A 19,213-nucleotide genomic window follows, 5' to 3' on the forward strand; every position below is an offset into this window, starting at 1 on the left:
CAAAATCCATTTGTTTTTCTAGTAGCTCTTACCTCAGTTACTTTCCCATTTTTTTAATGCAATCCTAGCATTTAAATGTATATTGACACTCTTGATTTTAAGATGTTAAAAGAATAAGAAAATGCTGTTCTGTTTTTACTGGAAGAATAGTTAAGATTCACAGATTTGCTGCAATATGTGATTGTTCGTGATGTTAATTAGAGTGAGGCTGATAAGAAGGGGTCAGGCTGTGATGTGCATCTTTGAAAAACAGATAAACATCTTCCTGGCTTTTCCTCTTCCTCTCCACTGACTCCGCTCCCAAAATGTATGCTTTGTCAGTAGTTGTATCAGGAAGAGGAGTGATGGACGATAGATTAAAATTAGGATTAGGGAAAACACTTTGATTAAGAAACATGGTGAAATAGAGGAATACGTTAGGATGCTACAGTATTGCTGTCACTGGAGATCTTTATGAGTACATTAGACAAACATCTGACAGGAATTGTGTAGGGTATAAATGGTCCTGCACTAAGACACTTTGCAGTTCAGCTTTCCGAAGCCTCTGACTTTAATGTTTAGAACCCCCACCAAAGGAACCCCTTGTCAAGGATGTCCTACAGCGTAAGGAAGCTTGTGTTGTTTCTGTAATAGTGTAGTCAGGGCATGTTGCTTACTGTGTCATCTCATCATAATTCTAAAGCTGAGTTTATACTAAAGAACACAAAATAATGGAAGTATGAGAAGTTTTTTGCAAACTAGTTCAGGCATTTTTTCATAATGTGGAATTCCAAATATTCTGACATAACAATGACCATCTATACCTAAAAGTTGAAACCGACCCCTAGAAAATTCATCTGGAATAGGGTGTTTAAATATTAAGAACTTCAGATTTGTCAGAGAATAGAAATGGCAAAGAAACATTATTGGGACTAGTCTGATGCTGTGATATCAGTATTTTTCACTGTTTGCTCGTGGGAGGAGAACAAATCAGATCAACGACAGGGACAAACTCCAAAGGCTTGAGGAGGAAGGCAAGTTTATACAAAGCTCAAAATTTGAGAGGCCTGCGAGCCTCTGATTGAATTACTTGGTGTTTGTGGCTCCGTATCTATTAGACTGCAAGGAAAGATAAATATCAAATAAACTCCTTACTACAGACTTTTATTCCTTAGCAGAGCCAAGAGTATGTACAGCTTCTTATGTAGTGCCTCTAAAACTCTGTAGTCACAGTATCTCACTTCAGGCAGTTAACAGTTCTGTCCTGCCCAGAGTGGCTTCAAAGAGTTTATGGAGGGAGAGGAACAATACAACATTTTACCTCACTCACTCTGCCGTATGCTTCAGAAGTTGTGAAGTGCTGTTCTGGAAGATCCCAGGAAAATCATAATTTGAAGAGGAAACTCTGGCTTGGATTATAACACAAATGAGTTTTGTTTAATTAAAAACATACAAATTTGTGTTCTTGTGGCTGATTTCAACCTTGTAAGTATGTAGAAGTGAAACCATTCATTTTCAAAATACAAGGCTGGCTAGTTTTGTGCAATTAATTGTTTTCAGATATTTCCTGGTGATTGTGGAAAGTGAGGAGGAACAGAAAAAAGTGATTAAACTATTCTAAAATTAGTTCTTCTTTAAAGTTAATCCTCTGGGACTTTTTTTTTTTTTTATTCTGTCACCTCCCCTAACTTTCAGTGTTATCAAAACATGTATAACACTTTGACACTTACGGTGCAATATTTACGTTGTAGCCACTAAGCCAAGATTTGGGATCTGTGCTTTAATATTAAACACTGTGCCTTAATTACTTATCTTCTACTGTGCTTCTCTTTCCCTCCTGCCACAGAGCCCAGCTGACAATGTGCCTGCGTGCTATCATTAAGCATGACTTTCCTGGCCATTGGACAGCGGTCGTTGACAAGATAGGCTACTACTTGCAGTCTCAAAACAGTGGGAGCTGGCTTGGGAGCCTCCTGTGCCTGTATCAGCTGGTGAAGACTTATGAGTAAGTTGATGTCCATCAGTAGACAAGGACACGGTACTTTGGTTTCTCATCTGATTACTGAGACATTCATAAAAGCACTGGCAGCTTTACATGGAATTCTGATAGAGAATGAGATTTAATAATTGACATATGCATTCTTTCCTGCAACTAAATGAAAGCTTCATCATCGTTATATCATCAGTTGTAAGCAGAGATTCCAGCAGTGAATAACCTGTATGACTTTAGTGTTGTTTTTTTTTTTTCTTGAAGCTTTGTCATTTTGATCTGATTTACCCTAGCTTTGAAAATTCCTTAAATACTTATAACTTCTTTTGTTTGAAGATTCCCCAAATGCAGGATATACGAATACAAATAATTTTCTAGTTTTGTGTTATAATACAGTACTGCTGTCACGTAGTCCTATTGCATGTTGTTAACTGTACTATCCTTCTGATAGTCTAAATCTGGAAAGCATAAATTAGCTGCAGTGCAGTGAGCTCTCTCATTTAGGAAAAAAAAAATCTAGTGCTTGGAACATATGTATAAATCACACAGAAGAAATGTAAGTGGAGAATGGCGATTCACTACTATTTGTTCAGCCACCTAGCTTGAGTTTGGCATTGATATGAATGACAGAGAAAGCCAAGTCCCTGTTGCTGTGAGCTTCTAGCTCAGTAGCAAAGAACTTTTGTATAAGATAACATTTGTGTTTTTTTATTTCTCTGTTTAGAGATTTCTCTATGTTAGAGATCTAGCATGATTTGTTTGAATTATTAGATGGGGGTGGAGGAGGGAGAGTCAATCAGTGAATGCTGGATTTTAGTTGTTTTAAGGTACAGTAATTAAATTATTGGTGAATAGAAATATAAGAGTCTCCAGTGTGTAGATCCTTGACCAACATTTTGTTTCCTTTGCAGATACAAGAAAGCAGAGGAGCGAGATCCTCTGATAGCAGCAATGCAGATATTTTTGCCTCGTATTCAGCAGCAAATGATCCAGCTTCTGCCTGATAATTCCCATTACTCTGTGCTTCTTCAGAAACAAATTTTAAAAATCTTCTATGCTCTTGTTCAGGTTGGTGTCTGTGTACAGAAAAAACAGAACTTCTACATTGCTGAGTACAACAATCCCCTTTAGTGCACTCATGGGTGTCTTTGAGTAAAAATACTGATTTGGATGGGAAAAGTAATGTTCAATAAATACCCTTTATAAAGATGTGATTTTTATAGATTTATCCACTTAAAAACTGGTCACATAATCCCCAGTGTTACATTTTTAATGAATCTAAGTATTTCTGCATGTCCTGTCTGTAAGCTTGCTGGAGAACTGTTTCTATATTTATAAAGACAAACATAATCTGATATAAACAATGAGTACCTAGAATCTGCTGCTTAGCCTCTGAAAAATGGCAGTAGTACATACTGTATTATAATTGCCAATCAGTGCACTTCATTAGGTGGCGTTTCTCTCATTATCTTCTAAAGATTTGGGAGAAATTATTTGTTGAGGCGCATGCATTTTCAGAGATTTGTTTGGCTGTTACAAGAGTGAGTTTGGTGAAGAAGTACTTCTAAAGAATGAGAAAGAAAACAAGATTTATTATTAGATGGAAGGGTTTTAAAAAAGTTCCAAAGGTCCTATTTCATTTTGGAAACACTTTCCTGAATATTGTCACTACTTTGGATTTTGTAGAGAAGTAAAATTTATTAGATAGTATCTAGGTAGTAATGAGAAGTATATTTCTTTTAATAAAATGCTTTTGGTTTCCCTAAGAGGAGGAGGCAAAAAGAATTAGCAAGTACTCAACACAAGGAACTTTTTTCAAATACAATCTAATCAGAAGTTACTCTGCAAATTGTACCAGGAATGATAGAGTTGGAGTAGTATTGATATCTAAACTAATTTAAGTTTGCTTAGAACCTCATCCTCCTGGAAATGTAGCTACTGTTGAAATAGCTCCTACTCACTTCAGAGAAAAAAAAAAATCAGTGTTTCATGAAGGTGTTTTTTTATTTTTATATTTTTAATTTCAGTATGCATTGCCACTCCAGTTGGTGAATAACCAAACTATGACTCAGTGGATGGAGATCTTCCGTACCATCATTGACAGGAATGTACCTCCTGTAAGGTTTAGTATTGTCAAAAACACTTGTGTCTTGTCAATTGAGGAACAGTCAGTGTAAAGGTTTTGTAAGTGTGGTCATTTTTTTCTTTGTCAGTTTTTTGTTTTGTTTTTTAAGATGTTATTTGTTTGAGATTCTTATCTTTAGAATGAGTGTTCTTCTGACAAATGCAGGAGAATCGTGTAAGCTGCCAGATTGTCTGAGATAGTGATAATATGAAAACTCCAGTCTATGATATTTTGGAAGCTTTCAATTATTTTAGCCTTTTTTTCTCAAGAAGCAAGAGATCATTGAAAAACCATTGTTTGTCCCTGTTTCACTCTTTATTTCATCCACATCTCTGGAAGAAGAGTGAAGCAAATAATTAAATGTGTGAGCATGCATGTATGTATGTATAGCAATAACTGCCTTTTCTTTGGTTTTGAAAATTTATTTAACATTATTTTTAACAGCTTTTGCATTACTGTATGGTTTGGGTGTATGAATTTGGAGGAGTAGCGTTTTGCTTAATTTTTAAGCAAAAGTGGACACTGCTGTGTGTTATTCAAGTCTATCTGAGAGTTTCAGTTTTTTAAATGTGTCATTTTGGACATTTCAGTATGGGCATTGTACAGGTATTTCACATGCACATTTATATTAGCTAATTAAGATAGTGTAGAGTTCCTGAACTGTTAACATAGCCAAATTTTAGTCAATGCTGTAAATTTGTATTAGTATACTCAATGAGGAGCGTTTAAAAAGTAATTTATCTCAACAATACACAAAATTAATTCAAAATTCTCGTGTTTGTTTATAGGAGACTTTGCAAATCGATGAAGATGATAGACCAGAGCTGGTGTGGTGGAAATGCAAGAAATGGGCATTACATATCGTAGCTCGTCTTTTTGAACGGTAGTGAACTGAGAAGCTGATTGAAAACTAAATTAGGGTTACAAATCTTTGACGTTGAGTTGGTTTAACAGCTCATAGTCACCAAAGAGATAATCCCACAGCTGTCCTCTGCCTTTCACTGGCACAGCCAGTGGCTTGAACTCTTAGTGAGATGATTTGTCTCTCCAACCTGGCAAGAAACTAGCAAGGAAAAGTGTATATATGTATGTGTATGTGTATGTGTATGTATATATATATATATATTTTATTTATTCATCTACAACTGCTTGTATTCTTGAATACAAAGGCAGAGAAAGATTTGAAAAGAAATCCAACAAGGTAGAAATTACAGAGCTTATGACAACAGTGCAGCTGTGTTTACTTGACTATAACATTGCACTGGATGAGGTTCTAAGAAAAGAAAAGGAAAGCGAGGCATTACGTAGGAAATAATGGCTTAGTAGAATATCCGCAGAAAGGATTTGTTGGGGATGGAAGGCTACTGAGGGTCACTTGTGTTATAGAAAACACTGTATTTTCATGACACAGAAGGCTCTTTGCAGTGTAAGTAAATATCTGTCTTCTCTTCATTTTAAAGGTATGGAAGTCCAGGAAATGTAACTAAAGAATACTTTGAATTCTCAGAGTTTTTTCTAAAAACATATGCTGTGGGCATACAACAAGTAAGTACAGTTAATTTGTTTCTAAATTCAGTCATTTTAGCTGAATAAAGATCTTGTTTTCCAAGAGTGCTCAGATCTTGAAGCTCATAAAGCAAAACTGAATGGAATCAGATTCATTTTTCATTATAGTTGTGTAATCAATGAATATACAGATGTTACAATTATGAAATAAACAAGTGAGTTTGGCTAAGTAGGTTGTTATACCAAAAAGAGAATAGAGCACTTACTCTTGTCCTGGGCTCACTGTAAAACTCCTCTCCAGAAAAAGATCCGTCCCTATTGGTGGTCAGCTCTTAAATGGGTCTAGGAGAGGTGGAGCCAAGCTTATTATAGAATGAGATCAAATTATTAAGGCAGGATTCATGAACCCACATTGATCATGCCTAATTATTAAGTCACATTCAGACTATTTCAAAATAACAAGATTGTCTGCAAAAACAATTACTTTTCTCCATCCAGTTTGACAAATCAAAACAGTTTATCCATTGGTGTATCAATTCTGTGTAAATATGTGAATGATAAGAACTGAAGGATGCTTGTGGGGAGACTGCTAAGTATCAAATAAAAAGCAAGGAGAAACAGTCAAATATAAATTCTGATTTCTTTGCAGTAATTTCCCGAGTAGAGAAAGAGGCTTCCATGGGCAGTGGTCATTTACAATACTTAAAGTTTATGTCTTTTAAAAGACCAGGATATGAAGCAGAGGGAGAACAGTTTAACTTGAAAGAGAAATGGTCTTGGATGATCTGCATATTTCTTTCACTTCTCACTCGTAGATGCTGATTTGGCACGTTTCACAGCAGAGTTAGTGAGAATGCTGTTGTGAATATTACATTACTAAGCCTTTGTTACATATTTTTCAGTTAACTGCTGACATTGTGTTAGAGTCTGTGAGATATTGCCAATCTTTGCTCAAGGAGTGTATTGTAAAAAAGAATAAGATCAGATTTAATACCCCTAAGGGAAGGAGTTCTGTTCAAAATAAGATTTACTATAGTGTTGTAAAGAATTATTAAGTAGAGTTTTTCTTCTGAAAACACGATTCAGTACTTTTGTTATGCTTTGTCCTTGATTTTTATTGTTGCTTGTCTGTGTGGCAGTTCTTTATGTTTACTAAAGCTCAGTAGTTCCTTTGCTATTAATGTTGAATAGTGGCTTTGTACTGTACGTTTTTCTTAGAAGAGCAAGCCTTTCTAATAAGCATTGTGTTACAAAGTTTGTGATAGCATGCTATGTGATGCTATCTGATACTTACAACAACCAACTGAAGTTAAGGTTTTTTTCATCTCCTGATTCACAGATTTAGATGTTAACCCAATTTCCTTTTTCAGTTTAGTGTTTCTATTATTATCGCTCTTCTTCCAAAGTCATTTGGCTTCTTTAGGGGATTGTCTGTTCAAAATTAACACGAACTCCATTAACAGATTTAGATGCCAACAGGCTATCACTGTACCTTTTCAGTATCTGTTCCAAATTTGGCTGAGGCCTGTGTAAACTGTGAGTCTATGAATTCTGATGCTTGTTTTTGGTTTACAATTGCAAGTGATCACGTGATGGATCTAATAGTAAAGGTAAATGTACCTAAATGCTTGCAAGTTTAGGTTCTTAATGTTAAAGTGATTTCTAATTTTTGGATCAAAGACACTGCAGTGGTTACTGACACTAGAACTTTTGTAACTAATCAGTCTGTGCTGAAATTCACTGAAAGGTGTCCTGCACATCCGTGTATGAGAGCTAATTTTCCATCTTCATTTAAAAATGCCAATTCTTTATTTCTTTAGGTTCTGTTAAGAATCTTAGACCAATACAGACAAAAGGACTATGTTGCACCACGTGTTCTTCAGCAAACATTAAATTACCTGAACCAAGGGGTCATTCACTCTGTAACGTGGAAGCAAATGAAGCCACACATACAGGTCAGTGGATAAAGCCCAGTCAGAAACAGTGCATGTCATCAGAATGATAAAAGAAATAGTTTTCTGTAGTTTCATGGATCTTTCATGCAGCTTCAACATTGGCAAAAAAAAAAAAAAACATTTCCACACCGCAGTTCTTTTTTACAGTATCATGACTAACTTTTATATTGTCAGCTTGCTTAAGGATTCTGTTCCATTAATTCCTTATTTTGCTAAAGTGACACAAAGTTCTGGCTTTTATTAGTTGCTAGTGAGGAGAAATTACTATAGATTTGGAAATTATAATTGATTGCAGTGCAAAGACAGTCACCAAAGATATCATGAACTATGAGGAACTGAACTGTTTTAGGGATATATTTTATAAGTAGGTGTAAGAACAAGCGAGAAGTGGTTTTCATATCTCTTTTCTCCACATTATAAGCTAGTTAATATAAGTTTGTTAATCCCATGAATGTTATGGAGGAGGATGTTGAAGCCTGTTCTCATGTTAAATGTTGTATCTGTGAGAGCCTTCTGCAGAATGCAATGTTCTGTTGCTTATAGATTAGGTACTGAAGTATATTTTGTGTGTGGTGGTGACTATTATAAAGTTAGATTATATAATTACTGCTGTCTGTATCTGTTGCAAAAAGAAAAGAGAATCTGTACTGGAATTTGGTTTTCTATGTACTTACACACATTTGACTCCTCTCATGTTAGAGTATAACAGAAGAAGTGATATTCTCCCTAATGTGCTACAAAGACGAGGACGAAGAGCTGTGGCAAGAAGATCCGTATGAATACATCCGCATGAAATTTGGTAACAGTGGAGTTAGAAGTTACTTTTGGTTTTCATCACAATTGTATACCGTAGTCCTAAACATAGCGTGGAAACCATAATGTCTTTGTCTTTCTGAGTGTCTTGAAGAATAGGAAGAAGAGAATTTGTTTCCTAAATCTCACCGATCTGTAATTAAAAGGCAGATCGAGTGAGTTTTGGCCATTTGGCTACTGCTCGTAAACTAATTCTCTAAAAACTGTTTTCTACTACAGATGTGCTCAGTGCAGCTAGTAGACTGGCTTGCTTTCCCTATAATGCCAGTTTTAGAATCCTGAATTGGAAACGTGACAGCTGTCTGCAAGCTCTTGCAGCTCACACTTTGACCAGAAGAGGCCTGACTTGCTCTTTCTCTATTGAAAATTGTTCTTATTTTTGGTATCTTTTGCCAACTGTTATTACTAAGTTGTAAAACACATAGATATATGTATTTTTTTCAAAAGTCACACAGAAAAAATCTTGGGTACTACACATTGGACTAATTTATAGTAATTAGTCACATTAAAAGGGTCATATCATTGAAAAAGGGAAGGGTTCTTAAAAAATATAGCAAATTTATCTGGAAGATTCCAGTATGCCAGGCACCACAGAGACATGTAGCATTTGGAAATTGTTAATTAATTGCATTTTGGTTAGCATATGAAACAGTGAGTAAAAAGTCCTAGAATACTTAAAAAACAAACAGACAACCCTCTGATCTTGGAAAGTTATAGAAAACAATTAATCATCATAGTGTTGATGACAGGGATACAAATGTGTAGCTGATTCTTTGGTATCTAAATTCTGTTATTTTTTGTGTAAGCAGTGAGCCCTATTTTTATCTGTAGCTGAGAGTTAAATACAGATTTGAACTGTATTATAGAAGCATAAATGTACACTTACTTGAAATTTAGTGAAAAGTATTTAGATTTGCAACAGGAATGGTAGTATTTCTGAATCTTGATTTATCTTCAAGATCTCAGAAAAAGTTAACGTGTAATTTTAGACACATTTTAAGATTATTTTTCTAGATCCTTTTATTTAATGCAATCTATGTAGGGATGTTTGGATTAGAACACGTTTGGCAGCACAGATTGTTTTTCAATATATAAATTATATTTTTAGTACGATTAAAAGAGGTTTACTTGTAATGAAAGAAGCTGAAAAGCTTCATCTTTCAGCAAATTTAAACGACACCAGATCTGAGGATTTTTTTTATTCAAAGAGTTTCCCATGAGGTTTCAATAAAATCAAGCCAAAATTGTGTACATATGTTATACAGATGCCACTGGAATGCATTGGTGTTCTTATAGTGGTTTTAATTAAAAAAAGAAAGAAAGAAAGAAAGCAACAACCAACAAATATAGAACAATTTTTCATGCATTAAATACATGATCTCAAAAGAACTAATGAGTAAATAATTCAGTCTTGATAAAAGGAGTGATTTCTTGACTTCCTAATCTATTCCAGTAGATTAGGAAGTCAAGAAATAAATGCTTTTGTGGGTGATGTGAGCTTGAGTCTGACTCTTCAAATGTTAATTGAAGACAGTCGTGTCCAACAAACTTAAGTTGGTTTGTCAGCATTCTATGATGTTATAATCAGAAAGTGAGTTTATTAATTTATCTTTAATGTTAGATGTATTTGAGGATTATGCATCCACAACAACAGCAGCACAGAATCTCCTTTATACAGCAGCAAAGAAGAGAAAAGAGGTATGGAACCATTTTTTTTTTGCTTGAACTTTCTTTAAAAAGGTTATTTCCCCTTACATTTGAAGATGTTATAGGAAGCATCTCAAAAAAATTTACTTGCTAATATGTGGCCAAACTCATTCCTGGCTGAATGCCATCAATTTGGGGAGAATTAAAATATGTAAGTATAAATAAATAAGTGGTTTCCTCTTACAGCTCTGAAATTAACATGCCTGATAAAACAAATTGGAATAGATGTAGTAATAGCTTCCCATGTTTATGAACAGGCTCTACCATGGCTCTTCAGAGATTCTCAAAGTGTAGCAGCAGCACAAGTGAATCTAATACTTGTTAATTTTCACTGATGTAATTTAAAGTCCTGTTGACAACAGTGAAATTAGGAAGAATGAAATGAATTTAATGGAGCTAATCTTTAAATGAGAACATAACTTTTCTATAGATCCATTTATATTTACAGTGATATATGCTAAAAAAAATTATTCAGCCTAGCCCTGCAATGCATATTGTTCATACTACTGACTTCTCTGGCAACCATTTTCACATGCCATTAACATGGAGCTCGATTTCTTCATGAATTTTCAGAAAAGACCAGAGTCTTTGTATCAGGTCAAATAGCCTGTGACCTTTCTGTTTCTTTCTTGTTAAATCAATCTGTGTCTGCTGGCCTTCTCAATTTCATAATTTGTACTCAAATTGTCAAAACGTCGTCATTTCTGAAAAGCACATAATGTCGGAGGAAACCATAGTAAGCAATTTGTTTTGCCAAGAAACCTTTCCAAATCTAGCTGACTTTACAAGTTATTGCCAAGATTGACAGATTAAAATAAATCTGAGATTTTAGTCAAAGCTGCTCTTGAATATGTTTGTGTTCATACATACATGTACATGCACGCATGCCTTTATATATGTAGTGGGCTAACCAGATGGGAAGTGAAGGGGGGAAAAAAAAACCTCCTGTCTTTTCCTCACCTTTTCTGGTTTGCCTCAGAACAACAAAAAATACTGTAATCACTGTCACTAATACGAAATTTCAGGGAGATAAATTCAATTTTATGAAGTTTGAATGAAAAGTTGGAAAAGGAATCTCTTAAATCTGGGAAGATGGTACGTATAGTACCTCCCAGTTGCTTTGATTACGATGAGATTTCTACTTACAAAAGTCATATGATTTTTTAAACTTAATGCTATGAAAATAATTTGATTTAGATACCTCACTGACAAAAGGAGATTCTGTGCTTTTTGTCGTATGCAGGTATTGCCAAAAATGATGGCATATTGCTACCAGATTCTGACAGAACCAAACATTGATCCAAGGAAGAAAGATGGAGCTTTGCATGTTATAGGATCCTTAGCAGATATTTTACTGAAAGTAAGTGGGTAAATAAGTAAAATATGTTTATGTTTGTAATTCTTACTATCAATTCCATTTTTCCAGTAAAATATACTAGCTTATTAAAGTCTGGCTAGCCCACAACTGTGTTTTGGAATCAGTAGAAAGACCGCAATGTGCAGTAAGATTCTGAGGGTTTGTTCCTTTAAAAATATTTCTGTTCTTTGCTGGTTTTATGTATTCCCATTTTATATGCTGATTTTTGTTCTCGAGTTTCTCCATAGCTCTCTTTGTTTCCTGCTGAACCATCCCTTGGTCTTCTCATGCTTTACTAGTAAAATGGAAGGGTGTTAAGAAAAACAAACATGCATTCCATCAATAACGTTGCTTATTATTCTTTAGAAACCCCTCCCAACAGCTTGCACTGTTGTGGGCTCCTCCTGGTTCCAGAAAAATGTTTGCTTAGCATGTTGTAGGAATGTTTTGTCTAGCTTTACAGCCTTTGTGCCCTAGGATGCACGACTTTAAGATGTATTTCACCATCTAGCTGGGAGTTTTCCAAATCAGTGGAAAGTGGAAATAAGAATTTCTATCCTTCCTCCATTTTTTATAGACAGTATCTTCACAATTTCAGTTTTTCTTTGACATTTGAATACACATTTGAACTACCCTATTGCTGGCCAGTGTAGTAGTAGTAGTTAGAATTTCTCTTATGTTTCTTTAGGCTGTGGAGTCCAAGTACACCTTCTTTCCACCTCAAAAGTAACTGCCAAAAAGTTATCACTTTTAGAATGAGAATGGAGGCTCGAGGCTTCTTTTTAAATTATGTAAAAATTTATTTTGTGTGAGTTATCTCTTTGTGCAGTAGGTTTCTTCATACAAAACCTTGCAAGGCTAAAAGCTGAGTGCTGCACTTGTGTCATAACAACCCCAACACAGCGGTACAGTGCCAAGGGAGAAGTGGGTGGAAGGGTATCCAGCAGAAAAGAGGGATGTTGGTTGATAACTAGTTGAACGTGAGCTGGCCATGTGCCCATGTGGCCAAGGAGGCCAATGGTATCCTGGTCTGCAGCAGAAATAGTGGAGCCAACAGAGTGAGGAAAGTGATCTTCCCAGAGGAAAGTCCCTCTTTATTTGGTGCTGGTGAGACTATAGCTCGAATACTGAGTTCAGTTTTTTCTCCTTACTATGTGAAAGATACTGAGTTGCTGGAACGTGTTCAGAGAAGAGCAGTGAAGCTGGTGAAGGGACTAGAAAACAAGAGTTGTGAGGGGTGACTGAGAGAACTGGCACCATTTTGAGGAGGCTGAGAAGGGAGACCCATTACTCTCTACAGCCACCTGAAAGGAGATTGTAGCAAGATGAAGATCAGTCTCTTTTCTCAGGTAACTAGCAATAGGACATGGAAATGGCCTCAAGACCACCAGGGGAGGTTTAGGTTGGATACCAGGAAGAATTTCTTCACAGAAAGAATGGTGAGGTATTGGAACAGGCTGCCCAGGGAGGTATTTAAAAGACATGTATGTGACACTTAGAGACATGGTTTAATAGTGGACTTGGTAGCGTTAGGTAGCTGGTAGGCCTTCATCATCCTAGTGGTGTTTTCCAACCTAAATGATTCTCTTATTCATGTTACAAGGAATGGTTCACCAACATACTTTCTCTGTAGATTTTTTAACCAGTGTACCAATACACTGATCTGAAACTGAAATCCTGAAACATCAATAACTTTTGGAAATTTTTTTTAGATATATTGGATTACAAATGCCATGGTTCATGTTGGAGTATAACAAAGAATAGAATATTCTTTATGTTGTGAGGAGCCTTTCATACTGAATGGAGTTTCATTTATCTTTGTCTTGAGAAAAAAGAAATTTATTCCACTATACTGCTACTATTTGAATTTTCTGTCTTGAAACTTAAGGTTATATTTTATAAAAGAGTAGTAATCCCCAAAGTCTTCTCTCCACTCTGAATTTTTTGTTTGGGATTTGGCAGGTGAAAAAATTCCATGAGCTGTTTCTACATAAAATACTTTCTTGTGAGTGTCTTCTGTCTGGAGAGTCAAGTGAGACATTGATCATAAGTTGCTTGAAGACACAAAGACTCTGGCTTATCAACCTAGTTCTGCACATACTCTCCATTTAAGTGCATGCAAACCTCTGATGTGTACAAGAGGAAAAACTCTTTTCCCTTCTTTGTATTTTTTTTTCTTTTTTCCTCTTCCCAGTTCTTCTGCCTCTCTTAAGGTTTGGAAAGGCATGGGGAAAAATTGATGTATGAATTAGTGAAGTATGATCACTTAAGATACATTTAGTATTGCATATTTGTTTTTCACCTCTTCTTAGCCACTTATTTGTTCCTTTACATTGTGACACAGTTCCTGGTATTATTATTATTTTTTTTTCTCGTATATTGGGTCAGTAGGTGCTAGGAAAGTCCCCAGTCTTCATGCTGCTGGTTCTGGCATTCTGTGAATATCTTGGAATTTGCCAAATTTGGAATATTGAAAAATGGTTTCAACTGCTTGGCCATATCCAGACAAAGAAATTTCTATCATAAAGGAATTCTTTTTCCATCAATAACAATATTGAAAGCAATATTTATGAATATATAAAAATATGTGAGCTGTTGTGATGTGGTAAAATAATTAGCTGTAATGCTTATAATAGTGGGAGGTCATTTGAATCTCAGATCTGTTTCATACTAAATTTCGATTTATCATAAGCTATGTATACACTCTGTTCTAGGAATACTCAAAGCACTAGGTTCTTCATCCTAATTAATTTTGAAGAATAAAAATGAGCTGGAAACAGTGCTTTAGAGAAAATGAAAATTCCTGGTATAGTATTATAAAAAGTAATGTAGAGTTGATTATTATATGAACAGATTTTTTACTTACCTGGTTTTGAACTTGAGATTTGCTCAGTTAAAGTTACAAGATTCATACCTCCTCGTATGTATTTCATAGACAAATCATTGTATTTTTCAAGATATCAAGATATTTAAAATGGTTTTGACTTAAGTTGAATGTATGAAATGAGTGGTCTCTAAAATTTATTTTTCTTTTCACCAACAGAAGAGTGTATTCAAGGATCAAATGGAGCTGATGTTACAGAATCATGTATTTCCTTTGTTCATGTCTAACCTGGGGTACCTCAGAGCTAGAGTAAGTTCACGAATTATGTCAACTTTAGTATTTGCTAAATACTTTCTTTCCTTTGAGTTTAACTTCATTCTGAGTGTCAATGAAAGAAGTAAAGCAAATATATTGTAAAAATTCAAATAGTTATCTTGTACGTTAATTTTTCAACATTTTGACTTAGGAATTGAACAGTCAGTTAATTGAATTGTAGGAAGGTCTCTTACATTGTTGTTTACATTCTCAGTCAAACTGAAGAATTTGAGCAGTAATTATGACCGTTTTTTGATTATTTTTCATTAGTATCTCAATAACTACAGCTGTTGGACAGCTGTGAAGAATAGGTAGAATTTTCACAGAGTTTTGGATGTAGCTTGAACAAAATCCACAAGTGCCCGTGAGTCATAAACAAATGGTTAATTTTCTTTTGTTTATTTTCTGATATTTTTCTTCTGAAGGACCAGAACTGTAAATGCTAATTTTGTGCCCATGGATTTATTGGATTTCGGGGAAGGAAAGTAAAGAACTAACTGACTGTAAAAACAGTTATGCGTTACTGTATGAATACATTGCAATCAAAAGAAAAGTAGTCTCTAACTTGCCTTTGCTTTTTTTCATGCAGTCCTGTTGGGTACTTCATTCATTCAGTGCTTTGAATTTTCACAATGAGCTGAACTTGAGGAATGCAGTAGAGCTGGCAAAGAAGAGCCTGATTGATGATAAAGAAATGCCTGTCAAGGTAGAAGCTGCCATAGCTCTTCAGATGTTAATAAGCCACCAGGAGCAAGGTAGGCTGCAGTGATTCATCAATTGTAGTACTGATTTCTTTATCTCTTTATTTTTGTAGACGATGATAAGATTTGTGCAGATTTATCTAAACATTTTTACCATTTAAAGACATAGATTTTGGAACATTTCATCACATTCTGACAGCTTCACTTATTCATTAGCTACTGTATACAGCCCAGAATTCTAATGTCAAGTTTTTATGTTGGGTTTCTGCATCAAAATCGGTATCAGAGTATTTCACTTGATTAAGTAAATAGTATCCATCTTTCATTTCCTTTAATGAGGTGAAATAGCATCTATTTATGTTTTTTATATCATTTTTATGAATGAGTACTTCCTGTGTGTAAGGGCGTGTATTCCTCTGAAACAGTGGTTGTTTTCTGTAGATGGCTGTAGGATGTGCAGTCTATTTACTCCATTAGTCTGCTGGTTATGTGCTGTATCAGTGCTTTGGGTAGGGCTTTTTGTTTTTGTTTGTGTATGTGTGAATTTTAATCTTTTTAAAATTACTTCACTGGAGAGCAGTCAATTACCTAGCAGTTTTGAGTATATTAGTATTTAAGGATAACTGATTTCATTTAGTTTTAACTTCTTTTTTTTTTTTTTAAGCTAAGGAATATGTGAAGCCATATGTAAGACCAGTTATGCAAGAGCTCTTGCACATTGTTAGAGAGACAGAAAATGATGATCTTACAAATGTAATCCAGAAGATGATCTGTGAGTACAGTCAGGAAGTAGCTACCATCGCTGTTGACATGACACAACACCTGGTAAGAGACAATACTAAAGTTACTGTCCAATCACAAGCGTATGCTTGGTTTTGTAAACTTCTTATTAACTCGGTTTGAAGTGCACACTGTTTAAAATAATCCCTGGGAAGGTCCACCTATAGTATTCACCATACTTTGTATTTCAGTCTGAAGCATCTTTAAAACCTTTTCAGAGGCTTTCAGAGATGCTGAATTTTGCCCTTGGTTTTAACGAGTCAAGTTCTGACTATTTAACATTTAAAATGTTATAAAATAACCAGACTTCTCAAAAAAAATTCATTTTCTATACTCATTTTTCAAAACCAAGAAGCGTATTTTTCAATACTGACAGCTCTTACAGACAGGGCACTGCTGGTTTTGCCTTAGCTATCTTGTTTCTACATGAAAAATGAAGAATGTGAGTTGTCTTTTGAATGTCAGATTGGTTGTTTTTCTTTCATAGGCTGAAATATTTGGTAAAGTACTTCAGAGTGAGGAATATGAGGAAGTGGAGGACAAAACAGTTATGGCCATGGGTATCTTGCACACTATTGACACTATCCTAACAGTTGTGGAAGATCACAAGGAGGTGGGATATCCTTTTCTACATCTTTTGTTCCTTCATGCCTTTCATTCATGACAACAAGCACTTTTGTGGATGTGTTGCATCACTTGACTCACATGAATGGAACATTTACTATAGCAGGATGGTGAATTAGTACCAAGTGACCTCTGAGAAATTTGAATTTAAAGCCTAGTTTATTTCTGTTTTCTTAGTTTTTCAGCTTTGCTCTCAGCCTTACAGGGAATTTATATCCTGAGTGTAAAATCTTCAGCCCTTATTCTGGTAAATACTTCATTGGATAGTTATTACAGAGCGTTAAATGGTCATTAGGATGTAATATTTTGCATATGGGTAACTTTTTGCTAATGGTGACTCACTTTGTTATTCACCTAGCAGTTTCTTGGATAGGATTTCTAGGAATTGGTCTTTTTGGTGGTACAAGTCTACATTTCACATATTCAGAGAAAAAAAGAGATTGTTTCTGCTTGTAGCCGGCCGAGGTAGGAAGAACTTCAGTGACTGGCAAGAGAGACAAAGTCTGTCAGTATCAGAGCCCAACTGGCAAAAAGCACAAAAGTGCTTTGTCCTAGTTTGTTCTGCTTCTTTCAGCTTACAATGAGAAAGTTTTATTGCCAATGTGAAATCTGACTATGAAGCTTATAATTTTAAAAATTCATCCGTATTTTTTGTGTGACCATCGTGTTCCTTTGGATTTGAACACGTCTTTCATTCCTTTACAAGAATCCCTTGCACCTTTTGAAAGCTAGAATGAAATCTGGTAGCTAAACTGAACATCAGGAGAGGTAATCTGAAACGGATCTTCAGGTTTTAGCCTAGGAAAACCTTTGGAGCTGGAGTATTTATGGTATCAGCTTAGCAGCTTGTTTTTCTGCTATATGAAGAGCAAACTAAAATACTGTGCAGAGTGCTCTCCTCAGGATCTTAAATCATTTTAGAAGTGATATAAATGATATGCAAACGATAAATGAGGCTGAAAACTCCTTAGAAATCCCTTTCCCTTTTATCATTAACTATGCAGAGAGCTTAGAGGATGATCAGCTCTAAGCCATGCGTCTGAATCAGTCGCCTGAAGGTATGTGGATGAATCTGTGATCACATGCTTAAGCCCTTTGCTGGAAGGAAATGCAGGAAGCCTGACATCTGCAAGGTTTTGCGTTTAATGAATGACTAGTGGCAAAACCACGAGATGCCTATACTGGAGGCTTTACTTAGGCTTTACTTAGACTTAGGTTTTACTATAGCAGTGTGGCTGTATCATTCTCCTAATTTGATTTCATTCATAAAAGTAGTCTCTCTCACCAACACGAGAAGGCTGAATAAGTTATCCTCTCAGTTTAAAACTGCCCACTCCATTGTATTGTACGTAATAGCTTTTGTCTGGCTTCAGTGCAGTTTTTTTCTCCCAAATTCTACATGTTTCCCTTTTGTTGAGCCTGGTCTTCTGGGAAGCTCTCCATAGATCTTAAGCAAAAGCATCACTTCCTTTCTTTTTTTCAATCCATTCTTCAAAGAAAGAATTTGGACTGAGGCCTTATTACCTCAGTCTGAGTACAGTGTTTGCCTCTTTACATTGTATCTGGAAAAGGACAACAGGCACAGTTTTTAACAGGATCTGCAGAATAATTTTTAAGTTAAAATTCTAAAAATAAAGAAAAATGCCGCGACAAGCTTTAAAGTAATACAGCTTATTGAAAAATTGAGTACTCACACCAGTGAGACTTTACTTCACAATCATGTGATTGTTATTAAATTACTGTCTTCCTAGATTTTTAAATAAAATCCTTTTTTTTTTTTATAATTTCAGATAACTCAACAGCTGGAGAGCATTTGTTTGCAGATCATCGGCCTTGTTTTGCAGAAGCATGTTATAGGTATTTTTTGGAGCTAATTTTTAGAAAAAGATTATAGGTTTTTACATGAAAAAAATCTTTAATTATTACAAACAGTACTGTCATCCTGGACAGAACTTCATCTTTGTTTATTTGCTTCTTTAACACACAAAAGCAGAAGATGCAGTTCTCATTATAGTTCCTAGCTAGCTATGTTAAAAGACAAAGTCTACAATTACTATTTTATGAAGGGGAAATTAGTAGATTAAGAAAGTAAAAATATTTTGCAGTAAGTCAAAGCAATGTCTTTGATGTGTTGCTAATACATTTTCCCAGTGTGTATTTATAATGAGAAGCAATGCTTATTGTTGTAGCTACAGCCAACATAATGCTTGTCTAAAAGAGTCTTTTCCAATTTGTATTATTTTTTTTCCATGTTGACATAGTTACTAATTGCTGTCTTCCAATAGTTATGTGACGCTTTGGGTTTTGAGATATTTACAAGAGAGACTCTTTTTTTACAGGTTGTTGTTTACAAAATCTTTCTCCTTTCCAGAGTTTTATGAAGAAATTCTTTCCTTGGCATACAGCTTGACATGCCAGATGATTTCACCTCAAATGTGGCAGCTTTTAGGTGTTCTCTATGAGGTTTTCCAGCAGGATTGCTTTGAATACTTTGCAGGTATTTCCATTTCTGTTCTGTTGATGTTTCAGGTGTTTGG

The 19,213-nt window shown here is 35.2% G+C and overlaps 1 protein-coding gene across 1 annotated transcript in view; it reads left to right on the forward strand.

Moving 5' to 3' along the window:
• The window catches only part of IPO8 (importin 8), a 46,117-nt gene that overhangs the window by 8,814 nt on the left and 18,090 nt on the right, over positions 1 to 19,213 (forward strand). The window contains exons 4-18 of the mRNA XM_085229546.1: positions 1,826 to 1,984; positions 2,881 to 3,037; positions 3,997 to 4,086; positions 4,883 to 4,977; positions 5,555 to 5,639; positions 7,421 to 7,555; positions 8,255 to 8,354; positions 9,990 to 10,066; positions 11,319 to 11,435; positions 14,476 to 14,565; positions 15,161 to 15,326; positions 15,937 to 16,097; positions 16,540 to 16,665; positions 18,467 to 18,533; positions 19,048 to 19,173. Coding sequence (XP_085085672.1) covers positions 1,826 to 1,984; positions 2,881 to 3,037; positions 3,997 to 4,086; positions 4,883 to 4,977; positions 5,555 to 5,639; positions 7,421 to 7,555; positions 8,255 to 8,354; positions 9,990 to 10,066; positions 11,319 to 11,435; positions 14,476 to 14,565; positions 15,161 to 15,326; positions 15,937 to 16,097; positions 16,540 to 16,665; positions 18,467 to 18,533; positions 19,048 to 19,173 — 1,751 coding nt within the window. The remainder of the gene's footprint in view (positions 1 to 1,825; positions 1,985 to 2,880; positions 3,038 to 3,996; positions 4,087 to 4,882; positions 4,978 to 5,554; positions 5,640 to 7,420; positions 7,556 to 8,254; positions 8,355 to 9,989; positions 10,067 to 11,318; positions 11,436 to 14,475; positions 14,566 to 15,160; positions 15,327 to 15,936; positions 16,098 to 16,539; positions 16,666 to 18,466; positions 18,534 to 19,047; positions 19,174 to 19,213) is intronic.

Source organism: Meleagris gallopavo, chromosome 1 (genome assembly GCF_905368555.1).
Source record: "Meleagris gallopavo chromosome 1, MGAL_WU_HG_1.1, whole genome shotgun sequence".
NCBI classification, from domain to species: Eukaryota; Metazoa; Chordata; class Aves; order Galliformes; family Phasianidae; genus Meleagris; species Meleagris gallopavo.